Source organism: Pseudophryne corroboree, chromosome 1 (genome assembly GCF_028390025.1).
Source record: "Pseudophryne corroboree isolate aPseCor3 chromosome 1, aPseCor3.hap2, whole genome shotgun sequence".
In the NCBI taxonomy this organism is placed as follows: Eukaryota; Metazoa; Chordata; class Amphibia; order Anura; family Myobatrachidae; genus Pseudophryne; species Pseudophryne corroboree.
Genome location: NC_086444.1, coordinates 377,356,608 through 377,383,918, shown reverse-complemented (window position 1 = coordinate 377,383,918; position 27,311 = coordinate 377,356,608). Strand labels below are relative to the sequence as shown.

Below are 27,311 nucleotides of genomic sequence, written 5' to 3'. Positions count from 1 at the left end.
TGTGCCTGAGCGCAATGGCGCACAGCTGCAGTGCTGTGCGCTACCTCATGAAGACTGAAAAGCCTTCAGCCGCCGGTTTCTGGACCTCTTCTTACTTCGGCATCTGCAAGGGGGTCGGCGGCGCGGCTCCGGTGACCCATCCAGGCTGTACCTGTGATCGTCCCTCTGGAGCTAGTGTCCAGTAGCCTAAGAAGCAAATCCATCCTGCACGCAGGTGAGTTCACTTCTTCTCCCCTAGGTCCCTCGTTGCAGTGAGCCTGTTGCCAGCAGGACTCACTGAAAATAAGAAACCTATCAAAACTTTTACTCTAAGCAGCTCTTTATGAGAGCCACCTAGATTGCACCCTGCTCGGACGGGCACAAAAACCTAACTGAGGCTTGGAGGAGGGTCATAGGGGGAGGAGCCAGTGCACACCACCTGATCCTAAAGCTTTTACTTTTGTGCCCTGTCTCCTGCGGAGCCGCTATTCCCCATGGTCCTGACGGAGTCCCAGCATCCACTAGGACGTCAGAGAAAACAGTATTCACTTTTGGCATATCATCTTACTATGTCAAAGGCTCAGGAGCGCGTATGTACACGCAGTTATTTATACCAAATAAACTTGCATAATCCGTACAATCATGTAAACAAGAAACCTCATTAGACTTTTTTTTTCCCCCCATTAAAACATTTACAAACACCCCAACCGAAAAGAAAACCCTCAAAGAGAAAAAAAAAGGAAAGAAGAGACACAAAGGAAAGACTAGCACTCTAAGCCTTACCCTGTCTAACTGAGCACAGAACTATCCTCCCACTCATAACCCATCGGGTGAGAGGGAAGCCTGTATCACAACAACCGTACATTAGCGAATCCAGGTTCTAATAATATCCCTACAGCCATTAAGTTGCAGGGTCTGGGAGGGAGTATATGGATTCCATCCATGGAGACCAAATTCTTTCAAATTTAGCAGAGGCATTATGTTTCATATAAATGTATCGTTCCTTAAAAACAGTGTCGTTTACTAGTACTTTAAGAGCAGGGAGCGAAGGGCCCTTGGGGGCCATCCATAGCCTCGCGATGCACACCTTCGCCAAGGCACATATATTACGAGCATAGAGGCCTTCTGGGCTGGATACGAAATCAGAGCAACCCATCCCCAGGATACAAAATTGTGGAGTAAGCATGGCTTCCTCCACTTCCGTGTTCCCCAGAACCGACCTGACCCCCGACCAGAAGGCCTGCAACAGCGGACAGTCCCAAATGAGGTGCCAAAAGGTACCCGCAGCCAAACCACATTTAGGGCAGTCACCCGGGCATTTTCCTCTTTATTGACAGTACTGAAGGACTTTAATTTGGTGTTGGGCTTCTTAGTTAACTTTGACAAAACGGAGGCACTGGCTCTGGGATCCCGGGCAAAACAAGACTGGGGTTCAATGTTCCCTTTTAAGTGGGCCACCGATTTTATTACTTACTTGGGATTGTGATTTCCGTCTAAACTTACTGACTTATATTCATTACATTTTTCTCACTTTATTAATAAAATGGTAGATGATTTTGCTAGATGGCAATGCCTACTAATTTCATATCTGGGTAGATGCCATTTGTACAAAATAATCTCCTTTCCCCGGCTGCTGTACCCGATCCAAATGCTTCCATTTTTATTGACTAAACATGATATACATGTGATTAATACAGCCCTTACCAAACTTATTTGGGAGAATAAACACCCACGTATAGCCCTGTTTAAATTGAAACAGCCAACTTCATTAGGGGGCGTAAATTTGCCCTGTCCAGAGGATTATTCTCTAGCGGCTAATTATAGATATGCTATTGACTGGGTGGGGGGGATACGACAACTATGTTAATAAGACACTGGAACAGTCCATGGTGCCACGTGGTAATTTAACTTACCTTTTGCACTTCCCTGATCCTACAGCATCGGCTTCCCTGCGTTTGAATCTACTATTATATTATCCATGTAGAGCATGGACTATGCTGCGGAAATACGTATGGGACTTGCAACAGTGAACTTATTGTTCCAACCTCTTCTATATAATCCGGCTTTCCAGGGTGGGGAAGCCGACGCAAATGTTAGGAGCTAGTATCTTCAAGGCTTGCGCTTAGTGTTCCAATTTTGAATGCCAACTGTACTGAGCTCCTTACTTTGTCCCAACTGAAACTTAAATTCCCGAACCTTAATTTTCCTCTTTTTGCATACTTTAAAGTGAAAAGCTTTGCAACACACTTAATATCATGCTTACAGCCGGCTGATTTCACTTTTCCCCTAGACAAACAACTAAGGTTGACCCTTCATTCTCCTTACTCTGCATCCTTAATAGATATGAATACCAGGCGTAGTTTGGAACTGTCCAGACTATCCACTGGTCTCGCTAAATGGAAGGATACTCTGCCTGGAACTGATCTCCAAACTATAATTCACTGGTATACATTGTTTAATAAATGTTCAGTTTCTTCTTCGTATGCAGAGATGCATCTAAAAATTTTTACACACGGCGTATTATACTCCCCGGCTTAGATATCTTACAGGTATAGCCGATAATTCCCATTGCTTCAAGTGTTCCTCACCTGATGCTTATATTGTCCATTGTCTCTGGTCCAGGCTCCATTATTCAAGTGTTTTGGAAAGATGTCTGTGATTATGTTAATGTAACTTTGAATATTTCTTTCACTATGTGACAATTCTTAATAAACATATCTTAAAAAAAAAATAATAAAAAAATGGGGGGCCTCGAATCTGGTGTCTGCAGATTGGCTGTGAAGAGGATGGTACGCAGACCTTCTGAGTCTCCCGATCGACACACCAATGTGGTTACCTCTGATACAAGACCTTCCCTCTCAAGTTCCATGCCTTCATCCTTATCTGGACCTAGCTTTGACAGCGTGGCTATTGAGACATCGGTCCTGAAGGCAAAGGGTTTCTCCAGCAGGGTCATTTGGACGATGCTCAGGGTCCAGAAGCATTCCTCGGCCAGAATTTACTACCGGATTTGGAAAATGTATTTTGCCTGATGCTCTACCAGGGGGTTCAACCCATGTGCCATCAATCTGTCCCGTTTGCTAGTATTTCCTCAGGCGAGTATGGATCTGGGTCTCTGACTTTCCTCATTGAAGGTCCGGTCCAGGTCTCCGCCTTGTCTGTTGACGGACATTCTAACCTTCTTTCAGGGGTTGCTGTATGTGCAGCCGGCCATTGTTCCCCGTGTTGCTCCTTGGGATCTCTCCCTGGTTCTCAGGGTTCTTCAGTCAGCCCCCTATGAACCTCTGGACACAGTAGATCTCTGATGGCTTACGTGGAAGAACTTCTTCCTCTTATCCATCTTCTCAGCACCGACGGGTGTCGGACCTTTGTGCCTTATTCCGAGACTCGCCCTTAACAATGTCTTATTGAGGCATCTACACAGTAGATAGAACAGACAACCACTGCAATGAAATTTACATAGTTGAAGACCATTAATCCACCAGTAGTGAATAAACTTGCCACATAAGTGCTTCTTCTGATAACCAAAATGTGGTACAGTGCAAAGCCTATTTCATTGCTGTGGTTGTCTTTTCTATCTACTGTGTAGATGCCTCAATATTTACATAGTTGAAAAACATTAATCCACCGCTAGTGAATAAAGTCACTTGCCACATAAGTGCTTCTTCTGATAACCAAAATGTGTCACAGTGTAAAGATAATATTGTTTAATGCTCCAGGACGCAGCCATTTCCAAAGCCAGTTTTACACTTACAAGGATTGAAACTCAAAGGGGGCGCAATTAAATTGTTTTTTTCACGATGATTGCGCCCAGACAGACCGTGTTTACCTGCTTAAAACAGCTAAACCCAACCAAAGTGCTAGATGCGACTTGAAAAGTGCCATTTGGGCACCCAAATGGGTCACTTTTCGCAAATTCTTCTTGTTAGTATGGGGGGGCTGAAATATGAAATGTTGGTAAATACCAATTGAATCCCCCCCAAATGTTATTCACTTTAAGACTTTCTTTTAAAAATTTTCCCTTCTTTGTGTTTCTCTTATTACAATTGCAGTATTTAACTAAATGTATAGCAAAAAGACATGTCATTACCTGTGTCATCCTTGCGTTTGGGGACTGTATAAGAGTGTAAAAGGCTTACTGCTCTCTTTACAGCTACTTGCAGCTCTTCCTGACACCATGCAGCATCTAGGTTACACTCTGGTTTTAACAAGCGGAGGCTTATATGGGCAACCAATTTTCCTAGGGTAAACAAAGCAGTCAGATATTACTGCAAATTCGAGAGATGTAAATGTTATTTTTATAAAAGGGACATTATTCATTTCAATTCTCTGTAATAGAAATACGAGCCCCAGAGGTAAAGTGAGAGGCTTACCAAATGTTTTCAAATGTGCTGGAATGACACAGTCCGCAAATTGTACAAAAGGGATGTGGACCCGAGGAGCAGCTAACGGAGACTTGAGCAAAGGAAGAAAGCTGCTGGTCACCGCGGGGATGTGCTGAGAAAGACCCGGAGGCCTCTGCTGCAGGACACAGTCAAGAAGCCTAATAGTGTTTTCCAGATGAACATCCAACTAATGAAGAGGAACAAGTATGTCAAGTTACTATATTAACAACTTGCATACAATTATGCTCTGTTTAAACAGGAAACCAATTCTCTTCAACATGGTTATCTAGCTAAAGGTGGGTGATGAAAAAAAGAAAAAATATATACATACATTTGTTTTTATATTATTTTACTTTTTTTTTGTTTTACACATGCAATTTCCATTTAAGGTTTAGCGGCACTAGAATTTAGCGACAGTTTTCATTATATGGAATATTCTAAGAAGTAATCATATTGTCTCCTCACCTCCAATAGTTTCTTACGGATCTGACCCTCTTTTTCAGTCTGTGCCTGCAGCATTTCTTTTTGTTTGATCGTTAGCTGAAGCTCCTCCTTTATTCCCTTTTTCTTCTTTATTTCCTGCAGTAAATAGATAAAGTTACACACGTGATACGCTGCTTGGACTTTTCTTGTTTGTATGTTTATTTTTGTTTTCATTTTCTGTGCACCACACTGATGTAATTTCTAGTGACTGTTTTATTGTAACAGTAATGTGTATACCCATTTGATTTTGTATCGGTTTACTGAAAATAATAAAAAAGAGGATTTATGTTCTTTGTTAAATCCTTTTCTTCGACTCCATTGGGGGCCCAGGGAACACTAGGTATAGCCTGGAAAGGAGAGAGTCCCAGCAACACCAGACTCCCTCTCCACTATATCCCACCCCCCCAGCGAGCCAGTTAAGTTAGCAAGCCCATGGCAGTAGAGAGGAGAAGGAAGATGAGCATACATGCAAACACACTCGCAGGAAAGGCATTCAGAGAACCGGTACTATAGGAACTATCCCACACAATTCAGGTACGTCAGGGTGAGTGCCCTGTGCCCCCTATGAACTTGAAGAACAAGTAAGAACATAAATCCTCTTTACTTCTTCCATCCACTAGGGGGCACAGGGACAACTGGGACATCCTAAAGCTGTCCCCTAATGGGTGGAGAAGCCCCAGAGCTGCACTGAGAACTGTACACCCGAAGACTGTGTCTGAGGACTCAAAGATCTCAAACGTATAAAAACAAAGAAAAGTGTGGACAATGTACCACGTGGCCACTTTATAAAGCTGCTCTGCAGATGCACCACACTGAGCTGCCTAAGAAGCCCCCTCCAACCGTGCTGAGTGTGCCATCACCGTGGCAGGGGCAGGAGGAGCCACTGCAGAGTAAATGTGGCGGACAGTCAAGCGGAGTCACCTGGCCAAAGTCCCACTTGTGAACATCATGCAGGACACAGAGAGAATCCGAAATGCGGACTTCCCTGGTCTTGTCCACGAAAGTTCATCACAGAGCCCTCTCCACCAGAGCATAGAAGATAGAACTGCTATCTCTTGGTTGATGTGAAACAGAGACACCACCTTGGGTAAGTAACCCAAGTGAGTCTCAATGACTGTCCAATCTGCATGGAAAAGCAGAAAGGAGGAGCGCCAAGGAAAGGCACGTAAGACGTCCACCCTCAGTGGAAGTCAGTTTTCTTACTTGTCGGTGAGTCGGCCTGACTCACCGACAAGTAAGAAAACTGACTTCCATGCAAATCAAGAAATGTCCACCATATGCAGGGGCTCAAAAAGGAGTGGATTGGAGAGCAGTTAGAACCAAGGACAGGTACCATGGAGTAAACGAAGGGACAAACGGTGTATGGACGTGTAGGGCACCCAGAAAAGAGATCCGTAAGTCCGGTAAGAGAACAATTTAGCTCTGAAAGAGGACAGGCAGAGCGGAGACCTGTATCTTCAAGGATGAGAGCAGGGGCCCAAATCTAAACTCGCTTGTAGAAGGGTAAAGATTAGAGAAAGCCGGGATAACCTGGGTTGAAACCCGTGGCAGAACAGTTAGAAGAATGTCAGCCAAACATGGAGATAAGGACTTGCGGAATACGGCTTTTGCCCATTGAGCATGGAATGAGTGAACCTCCTGGAAAAACCCTTAGCTTTGAAGAGGCATGGCGGGCCAGATCCGTACAGATGCACCACCTTTAAGGCAGAAGATCCGGCCGCAGAGGTAGATGCAGAGAAACATTGGGTAAGAGGCATAGAAAACATACCCACCACGGCCGCCATAACTAGGTTGAAGCCACGGGGAACACCCCGCATCACTCCAATGTCAACCTGCGATGAACCTGCAGGAAACTACAGAGGAAACAGCTTCCTGCTGTAACTGAATACAGACAAGATATATAGGGGTATATGCAATTGCGGTCGAATTGCCGCAAAAGTCGAAAAACGGGGCATTTTCGACAAAAAAACATGTTGAATAGGATTCGACAATGCAATACAGTACTTTTCGACAAAAAAACGGACGTTTCAGATTCGACTTTTTGCAATTCGACATTTTTAAAATTCGACATGTCTGCAGTGGTAAAAATGCGGCTTTTCGACAAAAGTATATTCAATTGAAGAATGTCGATTCGACAACAGTGCTTTTCGACAGTAATTTCGTCAATTTCATTCCGCCTCACTTTGCTGGCGGAATGTAATAAAAAAATTTAAAAACATGTTTTTTTGTGTGTTTTTTTTAATTGCTAATAGCATATCTATTTATATTAGAAGGGATTATGTACTCGGTTTGTCTATTAGGAGACACAAGTATTATTTATATATTTTTTAAAAGATTTTTTTTTTTTATTTAACTGACTAATAGAGAGAGCATGGTTTTCGGTGGGAAGGGGTGGGAATGGGTTAAAATCCTGAAAAAAAAAATGCGTGGGGTCCCCCCTCCTAAGCATAACCAGCCTCGGGCTCTTTGCGCCGGTCCTGGTTGTAAAAATACGGGGGGGAAATTTACAGGGGATCCCCCGTATTTTTAGAACCAGCACCGGGCTCTGCGTCCGGTCCTGGTGCAAAAAATACGGGGGACAAAAGACGTAGGGGTCCCCCGTATTTTAACACCAGCACCGGGCTCCACTAGCTGGAGAGATAATGCCACGGCCGGGGGACACTTTTATACCGGTCCCTGCGGCCGTGGCATTAAATCCCCAACTAGTCACCCCTGGCCGGGGTACCCTGGAGGAGTGGGGACCCCTTAAATCAAGGGGTCCCCCCCCTCCAGCCACCCAAGGGCCAGGGGTGAAGCCCGAGGCTGTCCCCCCCATCCATGGGCTGCGGATGGGGGGCTGATAGCCTTGTGACAAATAAAAGAATATTGTCTTTTGCAGCAGAACTACAAGTCCCAGCAAGCCTCCCCCGCAAGCTGGTACTTGGAGAACCACAAGTACCAGCATGCGGGGGGGGGAAACGGGCCCGCTGGTACCTGTAGTTCTTCTGCAAAAAAAATACCCAAATAAAAACAGGACACGCACACCGTGAAAGTAAAACTTTATTACATACATGCAGACACACACATACTTACCTATGTTCACACGCCAACCTCTGTCCACTTCTCCAAGTAGAATCCACGGTGTACCTGAAAATAAAATTATACTCACCAAAATCCAGTGTAGATCGGTCCTCTTCTGAGCTTGTAATCCACGTACTTGGCAAAAAAACAAACCGCATACCCGATCCACGCACTGAAAGGGGTCCCGTGTTTACACATGGGACCCCTTTCCCCGAATGCTGAGACCCCCCGTGATTCCTGTCACAGAGGGTACCTTCAGCCAATCAGGGAGCGCCACGTCGTGGCACTCTCCTGATTGGCTATGCGCGTCTGAGCTGTCAGACAGCGCATTGCACAGCCGCTCCATTATCTTCAATGGTGGGAACTTTGCGGTCAGGGGTGAGGTTACCCGCGGTTACCCTGATTGGCTGAAGGGACCCTCTGTGACAGGAGTCACGGGGGGTCTCAGCATTCGGGGAAAGGGGTCCCATGTGTAAACACGGGACCCCTTTCAGTGAGTGGATCGGGTATGCGGTTTGTTTTTTTGCCAAGTACGTGGATTACAAGCTCAGAAGAGGACCGATCTACACTGGACACGGTTTACAAAAGTCACTCAAAAAACTAGTAAGACTATAACAATAAAATAAGAAGGCTTAGGGCTGCTAAAAAACAGCAGCCCTCTGACCATGGTCCGGCTCCTGCCGCACCAAACAAAAAACTGATTTGCCTGAGCCAGGGGACGGGGATATATGGACGGGCCCGTTGCATGCTGGGAGGCCGGAAAGCTTTGACTGATTGGTGCAAATCTGCTGTCGCTCCATCATATCCTATTATTATCCTGTGGATAACCTGTGGACCCTGCCGGAGAAAAATCCTATTCACCCGAAAACACATAGGTTCAGTGAAACCTGTGTGGGGCTGTTTTCGGGTATGTTGCTTCGCCCGAAAAAATCCCTGATAAGCCACGTCTCCCGCCGGATTATCAGGGCTAACTGAATAGCCCCCGTTGACACAATCACCCGCAATCAATGACTGCGGGTAATTGAATACCCCCATAGACTGCACTCCATGCAATCCTAGTGCTACAGAGGATTACCACGGCTTAATTACTCCCCAGCAACATCCCCTTATGGGTAAAATGAAAGTGGTGTATTTTATTTGTCAGCTTCCACACTGCAGTATGTTGCTGTCTGCCCAATGGCGTAACAGTAATACGGGGCCCTGTTTATTACCTAAACTAGCCTATATAGTACGCAGAAAAGCACCCTTACTGTGGACACTCTTCAAATTTTCAGTTCCCAGAATAGATATTAAATAGAAAAAAAGAAATGCAGAAAACCTAGTGATTATTTTGAAGAGCGACAGTCTGGAAGGAGGCTATTTACCCCATGGTCCAGTGTCCCCACGTGGCTGATAAGTGAAATTTGCAATGCAAGCAGTGCATAACATTGAATTAGACACAGGTTCAATTTAGATACATTTGATTTCCAAACTACTGTTCACAGCTTTCCTACAACAAATACGAATATTTCCTGGGGTCTTATTACATAGACACCATATTTAAATATTGACCAAAAGCACACAGATTTACTATAATGAATAATATCACACACAGTCACCCACTGAAAAAGATATACACAGGAAATGCTGGAGCTGGTAGAATAGGTTATAAATAATACTGAAGAAACAGGGTCAGGCATGTGATTGGTACTCAGGAAAGAAGAGCTGTAGGAGTGCAGCTGTCAATGCTGCAGTAGGAAAATACTTTAAAAAAAAAAAGAAAAACGTGCAGTAAGGTTAGTAATTAGAATGACGGAAAAGTTTCTGCTTCTCATGTAGTCTTATATTCTGATCAATATTAACACTCTTCACAGTGCGTCCGGTAGGGCAGTGGAAATGGTAGGGACATTGGGGGTCATCCCGAGTTGTTCGCTTGTTGCCGTTTTTCGCAACGGAGCGATTAAGGCAAAAATGTACATGCGCATGGTACGCAGTGCGCAAGCGGTTAGTATTTTAGCACAAAACTTAGATTTACTCACGTCCGAACGAAGATTTTTCATCGTTGAAGGGATCGGAGTGTGATTGACAGGAATTGGGTGTTTCTGGGCGGAAACTGGCCGTTTTCTGGGAGTGTGCGGAAAAACGCATGCGTGCCAGGAAAAAACGCGGGAGTGTCTGGAGAAACGGGGGAGTGGCTGGCCGAACGCAGGGCGTATTTGTGATGTCAAACCAGGAACGAAACGGCCTGAGCTGATCGCAATCTGTGAGTAGGTCTGGAGCTACTCAGAAACTGCTAAGAATTTTCTATTCGCACTTCTGCTAATCTTTCGTTCGCAATTCTGCTAAGCTAAGATACACTCCCAGAGGGCGGCGGCCTAGCGTGTGCAATGCTGCTAAAATCTGCTAGCGAGCGAACAACTCGGAATGACCCCCACTATGTAGGCAGGGCTATGGTGGAAGGAGGAAGCATGTGTGTCCATGTACAGAGAGGGGTTTGGATTTTTTAGCTGTATATTTCGATTAGGTGTGGATGGTGTTAGAAGGGACAATAATTTTCCCACCCCTATGACTTGTTTTGGCATAACAATAAAGAGATACTAAAAGCTCTGCAGTTCAACTGAAATCAGCTGACAGATGTCACATAGTAACCCCCAACACTATAGAAATGTTTAGAAATAAAAGGCAGGTATATACCTCTTTCAGTTCCAATTCAATTATTTGCTCCTTGAATGAGTAAGCCTTATTCTCCCTCTTCATGTTGCCCTTTTTTAAACTATCCTGTTGAGCACTAGCAACAAAAGAAAACAGAATTAACATCACAATCATTAAAACTGCAAAACTATGCTTACAAATGGTGGATATACACAACATAAGAGTTCTATGCATTTTCCATCCAAAGCATAGTACACCGAGTTATAGTAAAAGGAAAGAGAATGAACAAACGTATGTCCCTGTGTCACTCACCTTTGTAAGATAGATTTGTCATACAGTTCACCCTCAGGGGTTTGCATAATGGCGTATTCTTCCCTGGTAACCTGACACAGTGCTGGATTCTGCAGGGATTCAGTAATGATTCCCATCAGTCTAGGAAGAACTCTATCTGGAGAAATGCGAGCCAATGTACCCGCAGCATTAAGGACAGCCTGGAAAAAAAAGATACATTTTCATTAGCATTACAAAGTGGAACAAAGAATATTCGTAAAAAGATGGTCGGGGTACAGAAAGCAGCAGATGGAAGCTTTACCCAAAGGTTCACAGCAAAAAGTACTGCCCTAAAGAGAGCTTCAAATACGCTGGAATAAACTCACTGGATTCCGACTGTGCACCTTCTGTCCCATTCTTCTCATCCCTAGTCTTAAACCCCCCCCCTCCCCTTCCCCTCCCCTCACCTAAAGAGAAATATAACAAATCTGAAAGATGCGCCAATTAACTGGATTAACTGGAGGAGAGATGAGCTTTCCCCTCAAACAAAGTGAAGCCTGGATGCCTAGTCACTATTGACAATTACACAATGGATGAAACTACGGATCTAGAATATTCAGATCCTTGGACAAACACATTTGATGTAGCCATGGATGTGTCCATGTCCATAGAATGATATCAAATGCAATAAGGCTCCAGCAACACCTGAAATGTCTCTGCTCAGGCTACAGAGCAACAAAAGAAATACAGAGGAGACAGATCTAACTGCAGGCAGTTTAGTATGGAACATTCCACACACAGCTCAAGATGAGGATATGGGGAAGTGTTTATGGGAAGGAGGGAGGGGGGTGGGGGGGTTCGTGTGTCATCCCCTGCTCTATAGCAAGGTTCCCCAAGTCTCAATATTTTTGCACAAAAAAGTCCCAGCTTGCTAAACTAGTGTAACCTATAAGGTACAGATGTGCAATAAAGAAAAATAAGAGAGCGCTGAAAAAAACCTGGATAAATTACACCAGGAGATGATGTTCATTGTCAATAGGCTCCTGACTAAGACCCCTATATTCAGCACAGATCACAAGATTGAGAAAACGCAATTCAGCCGATTATGAAAAAACTGTGCATGCAGTGTTCGCTTTGTGCATCCGCAATTATTTCTGCAAAATGCATTGTGCTTCAATGCAATTGCATTTCTCTTTCATCCACTAGGGGACACTGGAGCATCCTTAGACATTTGGGGTGTGAAGCTTGCAACCAGAGGTGTGGCACAATCTAAAATTAGCATTGTCTGCACAGCCGGCTCCTCCCCCTTCACATCCCTCCTCCCTCAGTTTGGAAAATTGTGCCTAGGAGGTACAAGCAAAGACCTGTTATGTTTGTACGTAATGTACCAAGAAGAGCACGCGGATGACAGCTTCGGGGTGTGCTATACCGGCTAAGACAAGGACGCTTCACCTGGGAGCAGTGCTCTGTCTAGGTCAAGGATAACCTTGTAGATAGAATCTCCAATGAGATGGCGGAATCCCACACGCAACAATCAGTGCTGCGGGATTCTCAAAGACGATGGAAGAATTTCTCATCAGGTTAACGCCTCCCGCACAAGCAGTAACAATGTGCAAGGCGTTTAAAAGGAAGAGGGTCTTCTCATTGATACAAAAGGTGAGGTAATTGAATCTAACCTAGACGCCGATTTTCCAGAAGAGGACACGGCAATCGCGGGTCTTGTTTCTTTAATCAAAACAAACTGAGATCCTAAACTTTAAGGTAGAATAAGTAAATGAGCCAGTAGATTCAAATTGTTCAAATCCCAAAGTCCGCGTTCAGCAGTGTTTCCTATTCCTAAATCCCTCCAGTCTCAAATGGAGGAGGCTTGGTAACAACCTGCCAAACGCTTTCAATATCCAAACGGGGTTTCCAGTAACTTATCCCCTACCTAAGGGTGTAATGGATAAGTGGGAGATTCCGCCGGTAGTGGATGTTTTTCTAGGAAGGTTGTCGAAGAAGACAATCTTACCGTTACCTACTGTAACAACTTTAAGAGGTTGACACAGCTTTAAAGTCAACTTTTTTTTTTTTAGCAGGTACAACACAGACCTACGGTCGTCTGCGCTTTGGTTAACAAGGAAATGCGAGCATGGTCTGGACGCATAGTACAGGCTATTGAGGGGGAAAATGGCTTGGAAGAAATTACTCAACTGGCGGAGCACATTAGAGAATCGGCTTCATACTTGTGTCAAGCCTCTAGGGATATTCACAGGATAGCATCGCGCATCTCTGCATCAGCCATATCGGCTAGACGGACAGAGAATGGCGTGGAGACTCTGACACCAAAGGGCGGTAGAATCCATCCCCTTTGAGGGTGAGATGCTTTTCGGTCCAGTGTTGGACAAGTGGATTCCGCAAGCTACAGCAGGGACGTTCACTTTTCTGCCTACTCCTTATACAAGAGCCACTCCACAGGTTAGGAGAGCTTATTTGGGACTAGCGTGTAATTCCTTTAGCTCTCAGTCCTTGCGAGCCCGAGGAAGAGGATTCGATACACAAGTACGTGGGGGCAGAGGTAGAGGCCGCTCACATGCAGCAGCCAGAACGCGGGATAAACCTGCTGACAAGACCGTGGCAGGGCGGTCTCCCGGCTCACCTGGGATCCACCTTGGTGGGCGAAAGTCTGGAGATTGCCTCTGTGCCCTCAGAAAGCATAAGCGCTACTGCCAGCAATTGAAAAATTGCTACGGTCAGAGGTCATTATTCCGGTTGCCGCTTCTCAGAGAGGAACGGCTCTCTATCAAATCTTTTTGTCGTGCCCAAGTCGGACGGGACGGTCAGGCCGATACTCAATTTAAAAGTTTTAAACCGGTCTCTAAGTGTCTACTAATTCAAGCTGGAATTATTTATTACCAGTTATTTATATAGCGCATACATATTCCGCAGCACTTTACAGAGAATATTTGCCCATTCACATCAGTCCCTGCCCCAGGGGAGCTTACAAGCTATATTCCCTACCACATGTACACACAGTTACATTCACGCTAGGGTTAATTTTGTTGGGCATTGCAGGCTTAGAACATGCATATCTGCATATCCCGATCTGGGCCCCTCACCAGGCTTACTTAAGGTTCGCACTGCTGATGGATCGCTACCAATTCAGGGCCTTGCCGTTCGGTCTATCATCGGCCCCAAGAATCTTTACGAAGATCATGGCATTAATGGTTGCAGAATCAGGACTGTTGAGAGTCACGATTAGTCCTTATCTAGACAACATGCTAAACAAGGCATCCTCTCAAGAACAGTTGATCAGGGATGTTCAGACATCTCATCCATTTCTCATTCAACATGGGGGGATTGTGAATTTCCAGAGATCCAACCTCATGCCAACTGAACGGTTTAAGTCCCTCGGTCTCATCCTGGACACGGTACAATTGAGGTATTCTTACCAAAGAACAAGGTACAGGACTTACAGAGATTAGTGGCTCAGGTACTGAGGTTACAACTGGTCTCTCTACACCTCTGTGTGGAATTTCTCGGGAAGATGGTGGCGTCTTTAGAAGCTTTCCAGTACGGCAGACTTCATTCCCGACCATTACAGATGAACCTCATTGCTCAGGGAGCAATGTCACATCTACATCGAGGAATCCGACTTCCACCGCGCCTACGCATCTCCTTACTTTGGTGGTCATTACACAGGAATCTCGCAGCAGACAAGAGATTCGGCATTTGGGATTGAAGGATCCTGACAACAGACGCCAGTCTCAGAGGTTGGGTGCCACCTTAAAGGAGCATTAGTTTCAGAGCAGATGGACGCTACTGGAAAGCAGTCTACCCATACACATTCTCGAACTAAGAGCAGTTTACAATGCGCTTTTCTGGGCCAAAGGCCAAGTCATGGGTCAACACGTAAGGTTGCAGTCGGACAATGTCACAACGACGGCATACGTAAACCGTCAAGGAGGAACAAGGAGCGGGATGGCGTTAAAGGAAGCCACAAAGATCTTGTTTTGGGCAGAAAGGCGAAACATCATCCTCTCGGCAGGTTCATTCCAGGTGTGGAGAACTGGGAAGCGGATTATTTCAGTCACCAGGACATGCATCCTGGAGAGTGGTGCCTCCATCCACGGATTTTCAATAGGGTGGTGAGGAGATGGGGTCTACTTCAAGTCGACCTAATGGTGTCTCGGCAAACCCATCAGCTGCCCAGATGTGTCCAGAACAAGAGATCCAGCAGCAGAAGGAGTGGACGCATTAACACTTCCTTGGTGTTACAGGAAGGTTTACATTGTTCCACCTTTCCAACTCATACCCAGGGTTCTGAAAAGGGTTGAAACAAGAACGAGTGTCGGCGATTCTAATCGCACCTGATTGGCGCCGCAGGAGTTGGTACTCAGACTTGCGTGGGTTACTAACGGAAGATCCTTGAAGGTCACCTCAGAGAGAGAACCTGCTATCTCAGGGACCGTTCCAACACAGAAGGGAGCTCCTGCTCCATACAGATTAATTAATTTATTTCTTTATTATTTATGTTTTATCTTCATTTATACTGGCCCAATCCCTCCTAACTAAAGGGAGGGTGTAGGTTTTCAGAAGATAAGATGGTAAATGCCCGATCCCACCTAAATGAAAGGGGGTGCAGGCTTTATCAGATGAAAAGCTGCGTCTCCCTAATAAAAGGGGGACAAAGTTCAGGATTGGAGACAAAGATTCCAGCTAAAGGGGTCTGCATCTCTATAAAGTCACCCAACTGTGAGTACAGGTTGTTTGAAAGTGGCCCCACAGGAGTTGCATATTTATTTACTTTCCCTATGGGGCTTTATCAGACATTGCTAGCTAGCTCCCCACAGCGGCGCGCCAGGCAGAGGTTACAGTGCGGGATCCCTTCAGCGGCAGGGCAATCAGACAGAGCGCCGCTACGGGACTGAGTAGAAAGACAGAAGCGCCGCTACGGGGCTGAGTGAGAGCGGTCCCGTAGCGTGCATCACCAGGGGAGACAGTAGCGCGCTACGGGACTTGGTGAGAATGTTCCCATGGCGTGCAACATCAGGGGAGAGAGCCACGTAGGGGAAGGGGCCGCTCAGCACATATCAGCACGCCTCCCCATAATGTTTTTAATTATATTCCGTGAGCACAGCGCTGGCCAGTACAGTAAAACATTTATTATGAAGTGACTAAAACATTTAAGTATCACCCATTTTAATTATCCCTAACTGGCGCCATCTACGGGGATGGGTAAGCCCTCCCCCTAATATAGATATCAAAAGGGATGTTTTATGTGTAGCAATAGCTCCCTCTACTGGTGACAGTATATATTCAGAAATGTGAGGATCCTGAACAAAATACTTCTACCATACTATTTATATTTTCAAAGGACTTCTATTATAAAGATCCAGAAGAAAATACAAGGAAGCAAGCTGATACCACCTCTACCATTTTTATTTATTTGTGTGTGTATATATATAAGATTTTACTCACCGGTAAATCTATTTCTAGTAGTCCGTAGTGGATGCTGGGGACTCCGTAAGGACCATGGGGATTAGCGGCTCCGCAGGAGACTGGGCACAACGAAAGAAAGCTTTAGGACTACCTGGTGTGCACTGGCTACTCCCACTAAGACCCTCCTCCAGACCTCAGTTAGGATACTGTGCCCGGAAGAGCTGACACAATAAGGAAGGATTTTGAATCCCGGGTAAGACTCATACCAGCCACACCGTATAACTCGTGATACTATACCCAGTTAACAGTATGATTACAACTGAGCCTCTCAACAGATGGCTCAACAATAACCCTTTAGTTAGGCAATAACTATATACAAGTATTGCAGACAATCCGCGCTTGGGATGGGCGCCCAGCATCCACTACGGACTACGAGAAATAGATTTACCGGTGAGTAAAATCTTATTTTCTCTAACGTCCTAAGTGGATGCTGGGGACTCCGTAAGGACCATGGGGATTATACCAAAGCTTCCAAACGGGCGGGAGAGTGCGGATGACTCTGCAGCACCGAATGAGCAAACTCTAGGTCCTCCTCAGCCAGGGTATCAAACTTGTAGACTCTTGCCAGAGTGTTTGAACCCGACCAAGTAACAGCTCGGCAAATTTGTAAAGCCGAGACCCCTCGGGCAGCCGCCCAACAAGAGCCCACTTTCCTCGTGGAATGGGCTTTCACAGATTTAGGGTGCGGCAGTCCAGCCGCAGAATGTGCAAGTTGAATCGTGCTACAGATCCAGCGAGCAATAGTCTGCTTAGAAGCAGGAGCACCCAGCTTGTTGGGTGCATACAGGATAAATAGCAAGTCAGTTTTCCTGACTCCAGCCGTCCTGGAAACATATACTTTTCAGGGCCCTGACTACGTCCAGAAACTTGGAATCCTCCAAGACCCAAGTAGCCGCAGGCACCACAATAGGTTGGTTCACATGAAAAACTGCTACCACCTTAGGAAGGAATTGGGAACGAGTCCTCAATTCCGCCTTATCCATATAAAATACAGATAAGGGCTTTTGCATGACAAAGCCGCCAATTCTGATATACGCCTGGCCGACGCCAAGGCCCACAGCATGACCACTTTCCACGTGAGGTATTGTAGCTCCACGGATTTAAGTGGCTCAACTCAATGCGACTTCAGGAAATCCCACACTACGTTGAGATCCCACGGTGCCACTGGAGGCACAAACGGGGGCTGACTATGCAGCACTCCCTTAACGAAAGTCTGAACTTCAGGCAGTGAAGCCAGTTCTATTTTGGAAGAAAATCGATAGAGCCGAAATCTGGACCTTAATGGAACCCAATTTTAGGCCCATAGTCACCTCTGACTTGTAGGAAGTGCAGAAATCGACCTAGCTGAAATTCCTCCTTTGGGGCCTTACTGGCCTCACAGCACGCAACATATTTCCGCCATATGCGGTGATAATGGTTTGCGTTCACTTCTTTCCTAGCTTTAAATAGCGTAGGGATAACTTCCTCCGGAATGCCCTTTTCCTTCAGGATCCGGTGTTCAACCGCCATGCCGTCAAACGCAGCCGCGGTACGTCTTGGAACAGACAGGCCCCCTGCTGCAGCAGGTCCTGTCTGAGCGGCAGAGGCCATGGGTCCTCTGAGATCATTTCTTGGAGTTCTGGGTACCAAGCTCTTCTTGGCCCCCGGAACAATGAGTATAGTTCTTACTCCTCTCCTTCTTATTATTCTCATTACCCTGGGTAGGAGAGGCAGAGAAGGGAACACATACACCGACTGGTACACCCACGGTGTTACCAGAGCATCCACAGCTATCGCCTGAGGGTCCCTTGACCTGGCGCAATATATCTGTAGCTTTTTGTTGAGGCGGGACGCCATCCTGTCCACCTGTGGCCTTTCCCAACGGTGTATTTGCTTCTCAGTTGTCCACTCCGGGAATGAACACTGCTGACAGTGCTAACACATGATTTTCCGCCCATCGGAGAATCCTTGTGGCTTCTGCCATCGCCATCCTGCTTCTTGTGCCGCCCTGTCGGTTTACATGAGCGACCGCCGTGATGTTGTCTGACTGGATCAGCACCGGCCGGTGTTGAAGCAGGGGTCTAGCCTGACTTAGGGCATTGTAAATGGCCCATAGTTCCAGAACATTTATGTGTAGGGAAGTCTCCTGACTTTTCCATACGCCTTGGAAGTTTCTTCCCTGTGTGACTGCCCCCCAGCCTTGAAGGCTGGCATCCGTGGTCACCAGGACCCAGTCCTGTATGCCGAATCTGCGGCCCCCTAGAAGATGAGCACTCTGCAGTCACCACCACAGCGACACCCTGGCCCTTGGAGACAGGGTTATCCGCTGATGCATCTGAGGATGCGATCCGGACCACTTGTCCAACAGATCCCACTGGAAGATCCTTGCATGGGACCTGGCGAATGGAAATTCTTCGTAAGAAGCTACCATCTTTCCCAAGGCTCGCGTGCACTGATGCACCGACACCTGTATTTGTATTAGGAGGTCTCCGTCTAGAGACGCCAACTCCTTGGACTTCTCCTCCGGGAGAAACCCTTTTTTTCCTGTTCTGTGTCCAGAACCATACCCAGGAACAGTAGACGCGTCGTAGGAACCAGCTGCGACTTTGGAATATTCAGAATCCAGCCGTGCTGTTGTAGCACTTCCCGAGATAGTGCTACTCCGACGACCAACTGCTCCCTGGACCTCGCCTTTATAAGGAGATCGTCCAAGTACGGGATAAGTACTTCGGCCATTACCTTGGTAAATACCCTCGGTGCCGGGGACAGACAAACGGCAACGTCTGGAATTGGTAATGACAATCCTGAACCACAATTTTGAGGTACACCTGTGAAGAGGGTAAATAGGGACATGCAGGTAAGCATCCTTGATGTCCAGTGATACCCTGAAATTTTCCAGGCTTGCAATAATCGCCCTGAGCGATTCCATTTTGAACTTGAACCTTCGTATATAAGTGTTCAAGGATTTCAATTTTAGAATGGGTCTCACCGAACCGTCTGGTTTCGGTACCACAACATTTTGGAATAGTAACCCCGGCCTTGTTGAAGGAGGGGTACCTTGATTTCACCTGCTGGAAGTACAGCTTGTGAATTGCCGCCAGTACTACCTTTCTCCGAGGGCAGCAGGCAAGGCTGATGTGAGGTAACGGCGAGGGGGAGTCGCCTCGAACTCCAGCCTGTATCCCTGTGATACTACTTGCAGAACCTAGGGATCCACCTGTGGGCAAGCCCACTGGTCCCTGCAGTTCCCGAGACGCGCCCCCACCGCACCTGTCTCCACCTGTGGAGCCCCAGCGTCATGCGGTGGACTCAGAGGAAGCGAGGGAAGATATTTGATCCTGGGAACAGGCTGACTGGTGCAGCTTTTTCCTTCTTCCCTTGTCTCTGTGCAGAAAGGAAGCGCCTTTGACCCGCTTGCTTTTCTGAAGCCGAAAGGACTGTACCTGAAAATACGGTGCTTTCTTAGGCTTTTGTGAGGAAACCTGAGGTAAAAAAAAATAATTTTTTTTTCCAGCTGTTGCTGTGGATACGAGGTCCCAGAGACCATCCCCAAACAATTCCTCACCCTTATAAGGCAGAATCTCCATGTGCCTTTTACAGGCAGCATCACCTGTCCACTGCCGGGTTTCTAATACCCTCCTGGCAGAATGGACATTGCATTAATTCTGGATGCCAGCCGGCAAATATCCCTCTGTGCATCCTTTATATATAAGACAACGTCTTAAATATGCTCAATGTTAGCAAAATATTACCCCTGTCTTAGCGTATTAATATTATCTGACAGGGTATCAGACCACGCTGCAGCAGCACTATTTATGCTGAGGCAATTGCAGGTTTCAGTATATAACCTGAGTGTGTAAATACAGGCTTCAGGATCGCCTCCTGCTTTTTATCAGCAGGTTCCTTCAAGGTGGCCGTATCCTAAGACGGCAGTGCCACCTTTTGACAAACGTGTGAGCGCCTTATCCACCCTAAGGGATATCTCCCAACGTGACCTATCCTCTGGCGGGAAAGGGTACGCCATCAGTAACTTTTTAGAAATTACCAGTTTCTTATCGGGGGAAACCACGCTTCTTTACATACTTCATTCATTCATCTGATGGGGGAACAAAACACTGGCTGCTTTTTCTCCCCAAAAATAAAACCCCTTTTATGTGGTACTTGGGTTCATGTCAGAAAATGCGTAACACATTTTTCATTGCCGAGATCATGTAACGGATGTTCCTAGTGGATTGTGTATATGTCTCAACCTCGTCGACACTGGAGTCAGACTCCGTGTCGACATCTGTGTCTGCCATCTGAGGTAACGGGCGTTTTGTCCCACAGCTGTTACGTCATCCAGCCTTTTATGTAAGGAGTTGACACTGTCGGTTAATACCTTCCACCTATCCATCCACTCTGGTGTCGGCCCCACAGGGGGCGACATCCCATTTATCGGCCTCTGCTCCGCCTCCACGTAACCTTCCTCATCCAACATGTCGACACAGCCGTACCGACACACCGCACACACACAGGGAATGCTCTGACTGAGGACAGGACCCCACAAAGTCCTTTGGGGAGACCGAGAGAGAGTATGCCAGCACACACCAGAGCGCTATATAATGCAGGGATTAACACTATAACTGAGTGATTTTTCCCCAATTAGCTGCTTGTATACATATATTGCGCCTAAATTTAGTGCCCCCCCTCTCTTTTTAACCCTTTGAGCCTGAAAACTACAGGGGAGAGCCTGGGGAGCTGTCTTCCAGCTGAACTGTGAAGAGAAAATGGCGCCAGTGTGCTGAGGGAGAAGCCCCGCCCCTTTTTCGGCGGACTTTCTCCCGCTTTTTCTGGAATACTGGCAGGGGTAATTTTACATCTGTATAGCCTCTAGGACTATATATGATGTAGATTTGCCAGCCAAGGTGTCATATATTGCCCTCAGGGCGCCCCCCCCCCCAGCGCCCTGCACCCATCAGTGACCGGAGTGTGAGGTGTACGTGAGGAGCAATGGCACACAGCTGCAGTGCTGTGCGCTACCTTGGTGAAGACCGAAGTCTTCTGCCGCCGATTTTCCGGACTCTTCATGCTTCTGGCTCTGTAAGGGGGACGGCGGCGCGGCTCCGGGAACGAACACCAAGGTCGGGTCCTGCGGTCGATCCCTCTGGAGCTAATGGTGTCCAGTAGCCTAAGAAGCCCAAACTACCACCTGTTAGGTAGGTTCGCTTCTTCTCCCCTTAGTCCCTCGCTGCAGTGAGTCTGTTGCCAGCAGATCTCACTATAAAATAAAAAAACTAAATATACTTTCTTTCTAGGAGCTCAGGAGAGCCCCTAGTGTGCATCCAGCTCAGCCGGGCACAAGAATCTAACTTAGGTCTGGAGGAGGGTCTTAGTGGGAGGAGCCAGTGCACACCAGGTAGTCCTAAAGCTTTCTTTAGTTGTGCCCAGTCTCCTGCGGAGCCGCTAATCCCCATGGTCCTTACGGAGTCCCAGCATCCACTTAGGACGTTAGAGAAATATATATGTTGTCCTGTTCTGGTTTCTATATAAAGAAGGGAACAATAATTCCAGCCGGATCCGATAACTTTGCTCCCGTCATCTCTCACAGTCTTTCTGTTCCTAATTTAAAGGGTGAAAGCGCCGCGAAATACCCTGGTAGGGGGTTTAAATGACAGGTATAAAGCACCCAGAACTGAACAGGCTGCGTTTAACGGCGTGGCTATTGAAACCCGGATCTTATGAAACAGAGGGATACCAAGAACGGCCATTCTTACGATGATTGCCGCTAGGAAGCTGGTCACAGCCATACACTGCTACAGGAGTTGGAAGAGCTACTCGGACTGGTGTCAAGGGCGTGGGTGGAATTCAACGAATTTCCACTTTATCCAGACTTCTACTTTTCCTTTAGGCAGGTCTGGCGGTAGAACTGAGGCTGGGCTCTCTGAGGGGTCAGGTTTCGGTTCTCTCCATCAGCAGTTAGCATCGTCCTCCTACTGCGCCTTGGGGCTTAAATTTGGTGTTGGAATTTTTGTGATCCAACTTTTGAGCCGTTAGCAAGAACAAACCTGAAATATCTCTCTTGGATGGTCACATTATTGCTCACCTTGGCTCCGGCCAGGTGGGTTTCTGGGTTGGGAGCCTTATCGTGTAAGAGTCCCTTTTTAAGGGGATAGGGCAGAACTCCGTACAAGAGCAGCTTTCCTTCCTAAGGTTGTTTCGGGGTTTCGCGTAACCCAGCCAATTGTGGTACCATAATTCCAGGGTCTCGAAGATAGAGACGTGTCCTTGGATATTGTCCGAGCGGTACGGATATGCGTACAAGTTACGTCGTCTTTCAGAAAGTCGGACCTTTTGTTATCTTTATGATGGGCCAAAGAAGGGTTGTCCAGCATCTAAGCAATTTTTGTCTAGTTGGATTAGACTTACCATTCGGCAAGCCTATCTTTCCTGTGGTGAACAGTTTCCGGTTCAGAGTGGGTGCCTCATGGGCGGCGGCCAGTGGTGTTTCCACTACTCAACTTTGCAGAGCGGCAACGTGGTCCTCAGCCCACATGTTCTCGAAATTTTACAGGTTTGATACCTTTGCGTCCGGGGTTCGGACGTTTTATTTTGCAGGCCACCGACAGCAGTCCCTCACTGGGGGATAACTTTGGGACGTCCCCTAATGTCTAAGGATGCTCCAGTGTCCCCTAGTGGATGAAAGATAAAAGAGGATTTTGGTACTTACCGATAAATCCATTTCTCTGAATCCTCTAGGGGACACTGGACGCCCGGCCTCGGTGCTTTCAACCTGCTGCGTTCAAACTTCCTGTTCTCAAAGTTTGTACAAACAGCGTTAGTTTTTCAGTTCAGAGTTTCTTGGGTGCTGTTTGATAGGTTGTACGGTTCGGTTCCTCGCCAGGTGCTATAGTGTCATGTCCTATTCTCTCAGTCAAATTTTCCAAACTGAGGGAGGAGGGATGTGAAGGGGGAGGAACCGGCTGTGCAGACAATGCTAATTTTAGATTGTGCCACACCTCCGGTTGCAAGCTTCACACCCCTAATGTCTAAGGAACGCTCCAGTGTCCCCTAGAGGATTCAGAGAAATGGATTTATCGGTAAGTACCAAAATCCTCTTTTTGATTGACAGGAAGCCAGTGATTAGGGGAGTAAACATGGCATTTTGTGGGTGTGATTTTTTTTTATTAATTATGCAGGCGTGGCAAGGAATTTTTCGGGTGGGTCTCTAGCGTCAGCAATGACCACTACCAGCCTGTTGCGTTAGCAGAATTGTGGATGACCTTGCATGGTGCAGATGGAAAACTTATTTGATGTTCCGGTAATTGTAAATGGTTATGCGTTTACAATTTCTGCAATGGGCGTTTTTTCTTTATTTCTGGGCGGCAACTATTTGATCGCAGCAACTACTTTTTAGCAAGTTTTGCGATCTGTGCTGAATAGGGTCCAAAGACTCAACTAGCTACTGTGATGCTAGTGTAATACTAGCGGTGTCTGCATATAAGAAAAGTTGCCAAAGTGACAGGCTGCTTTACAGACACTCAGAACTCACTGGCCCTGCAGTCTCTAATAGAAATTTCCATGAGAAGGGAAATCAGCTGCATTAAGCAAAGTACTTAAAATTACAATAATACTTAGCAAATCAGATTTATAAACAATGGGAAATACATTTTTATTACTCTAAAAGAGTAATTTAAAAAGGAACACCAAGTGCAAAATGTTTTCTGCTTTATTATTATTATTTTTTAATATGAAGGTAAAACTGTTCAGTCATAAGGCCCATACACACTGGGCAATTCTGAGCTGAAAGCAGCTCACTTTTGGTGTGTTGAGCTGCTTTCAGCTCAAAGCTGCCCAGTGTGTATGCACAAGCGATGAGCGGTGAGCGCTGATGCGCTCTCCCGCTTCCTCGCCGGCGGCCGCCGTTCATCTACTGGTATTACCGGTAGATGAACAGCGGGGTGAGCGGCTTTCCATAGCGTCCTGCTATGGAAAGCCGTTCACCTCGGGTGATATCGCTGGGCAGGGAGGAAAAACGCCCAGTGTGTATGCACCTTTAATCTGCTCTACAGCTCTGTCATCTTTTGTTCTTCAAGTCTGATGTACACTGACCTGGTTTCTATTATTATTAGAAGTGATTAAAGGTAAGAAATCATCATCAAAGTGCTTGTTTATAAACTCGGCAGCATCAATCTTCATCTTGTACAGAAGATCTACCCATAGATCCCTGTACACAGAGGCTGGTTTTGTAAAAGAGAAAAAAAGGTCAGACTGAGAAGTGATTATCTCATTTTCACATTTTCCAAAGTAGAACACAATAAAAGTTTTAATGTTACACTGTGACCAAAAGAAATGAAACTTTGAAGGCGATATGTATCAAAAAGAACAGATCATATAGATATTATATTAGCGATGTGGACGTGGGTTCACGGAGTAATGTTATGGACAACTAAGTATTGTTGTTTATGGGTAAACGGATTCTCACATTTTAAACAGTCAGTTCACATGAATTATCCCACCAGATATTCTGCCTAACAGTGCAGCTGCTATCACTAAATCCGGTTATTTCATTTATGTCCATGATTGTCAGGAATCAATTTACAATTTTTTTTAGAGTTCGCCTTTCTATTGTGACACCAATGTTACTTGATACTTGTATGCGCCATAAATTGATACATATTTTATAGTACTATTGCCAGGCATGCACGTACAGATAAAATGCCTGTCAGACTGATGGGCATTTTATCTGGCAGCCTCAGACACATACACTGAGATATCGGCATGATATTGGCAGTTCCTTCCCTTGTGAATGAAGGAGCAGGGGAAATATCTGTCGGTTAGCTGCGGCAGGTAATACATTGCCTGATGCGGACGACTCTACACTTTCAGAATATCGTATCAGACGGATATGCTGGACGAGCCGGCATGTCTGACTGATCGATATTACTGCATTGGTCGCCTGCATACATGCTACAATTATGTGCTCGGTCCGCAGATATTGGGCGGATCAGCCAGATAATTGTGACCTGTATGACCAGCATATTATATAAGTTTGTTTTATTTCATAACTGATGGGCGGCACAGACGGTGTAATGGTTAGCATTACTGCCTCACAGCATGGGTTCGATTCCCACCAGGGCCCTGACTGTGTTGAGTTTGTATATTCTCCCCGTGCTTGCGTGGGTTTCCTCTGGGTACACTGTTTCCTCCCACATACCAAAAATATACTGGTAGGTTAATTGGCTCCAAACAAAATTAACCCTAGCGTGAATATGTGTGCATGTACATGTGGTAGGGAATATAGATTGTAAGCTCCACTGGGGCAGGGATGGATGTGAATGGCCAAATATTCTCAGTAAAGCGCTGCAGAATGTGTGTGCACTATATAAATAACTGGTAATAATTAGAAATATTTTCTAGATGACTAATCTGTAAGTATTGCAAATTTTATTCACATATATTACAGTAGCTTGATTAGACTCTGCTTACCAATTAATGGATGGTTTACTAATATTAGAAGCTCTTGAGCCAGATTTTCTGCTTCCACAATGTCAGACTCCAAACCTGGCACACAGGTGAGAACATGAATTGCCTCTTGTAAAACTCTTGGCGGCACATGGTACTTTCCAGGCTCTGTCACCTCCTCAGACTCCACAGCTGAAGAGTCACTTGGCATCAGCTAGTTCAAATAAATGAGAAATAAAAGATGAACCCCCATAAGACAGTGTATTACTAAGACAGAGCTAGCTGTTACAAGGGCTTGCGTCTTTCCACTATACTAACCTTATTTGAATTTAAGACAACTTTGAGTTCGAACAAAAGGCCATGCAATAGCTTGGTACCACCAAGGGACCCCAGCAGCTTTTTAATGGTCTGCTGACACTGCTTACGTACTTTCCACGATCGACTTAGCAGGACAACGATCAAAGCATGATAATATGGTCTGAAATTAAAATAACAGTTTGTGTACATCTCAAGTGCTCAAAAATGCCCACACCAAGTAACACATATTAGAAACTTACTGAGCTCGGTTGTCCGGTAGCCTGTGGATGTGGTCAAGAAAGAGTCTCTCACTTAACTGAAGAAGTGTGCTAAGGCCTATATGCGAAAAAACAAACCCAAAAAAGTAATGATCAATTTATTAATGAATAAGACAACCATAAAAACAGATTCAAAATGTAATCCCCATAATAGAGAGAGAGAGAGAGAGAGAATGGAAAGAGAAAGTACCAGCCAATCAGCTTCTAAGGCCAGCTACACATCTTGGTGCATCACTATCCACAGCACCATAGCACTGACTGACTGAATTTTTATGGCCTGCAGATGTCCTCTGACTAGAGTGTTTAACATTCCAAAAGCCCTACAAACAAGCTGGTCAGATGGTGGTGAAACTTGGTCCATTTCAATACTCACTCAAACCGGAACATCCTCGAATTAAACCATATAAATTGCAATTGAGGGGTTTATTTATGAAGAGCCAGGTTGTAAAACCCAATATTTCTGAGCATGTTTATGCCCAATAATTAAAAGGGCAATGCTTTTACTAGCAGGGTCTTGCTAGTAAAAAGCATTGCCCTTTTAAAAATCAGGCAACATAGCCCGCAGTATTCAAACCAGCAGAGATTTTACTAGCCCCTGTAATGAAAGTATCTGGGTTTCCGACAAGAGAACGTTCTACTTTCAGTTGTTAAATAGCAGCTCAAAAAAAATAAGATTTTACTCACCGGTAAATCTATTTCTCGTAGTCCGTAGTGGATGCTGGGGACTCCGTAAGGACCATGGGGATTAGCGGCTCCGCAGGAGACTGGGCACAACTAAAGAAAGCTTTAGGACTACCTGGTGTGCACTGGCTCCTCCCACCAAGACCCTCCTCCAGACCTCAGTTAGGATACTGTGCCCGGAAGAGCTGACACAATAAGGAAGGATTTTGAATCCCGGGTAAGACTCATACCAGCCACACCAATCACACCGTATAACTCGTGATACTATACCCAGTTAACAGTATGATAACAACTGAGCCTCTCAACAGATGGCTCAACAATAACCCTTTAGTTAGGCAATAACTAT

At 45.9% G+C, this 27,311-nt stretch overlaps 1 protein-coding gene across 2 annotated transcripts in view; it reads right to left on the bottom strand.

Moving 5' to 3' along the window:
- The window catches only part of GCN1 (GCN1 activator of EIF2AK4), a 194,420-nt gene that overhangs the window by 79,863 nt on the left and 87,246 nt on the right, over positions 1-27,311 (bottom strand). For both annotated transcript variants that reach the window (XM_063913142.1, XM_063913143.1), the window contains exons 17-25: positions 26,267-26,342; positions 26,028-26,187; positions 25,734-25,923; positions 24,357-24,484; positions 10,851-11,029; positions 10,581-10,674; positions 4,830-4,943; positions 4,353-4,551; positions 4,070-4,219 (exon numbers count right to left, since the gene is read on the bottom strand). In XM_063913142.1, coding sequence (XP_063769212.1) covers positions 4,070-4,219; positions 4,353-4,551; positions 4,830-4,943; positions 10,581-10,674; positions 10,851-11,029; positions 24,357-24,484; positions 25,734-25,923; positions 26,028-26,187; positions 26,267-26,342 — 1,290 coding nt within the window. The remainder of the gene's footprint in view (positions 1-4,069; positions 4,220-4,352; positions 4,552-4,829; positions 4,944-10,580; positions 10,675-10,850; positions 11,030-24,356; positions 24,485-25,733; positions 25,924-26,027; positions 26,188-26,266; positions 26,343-27,311) is intronic.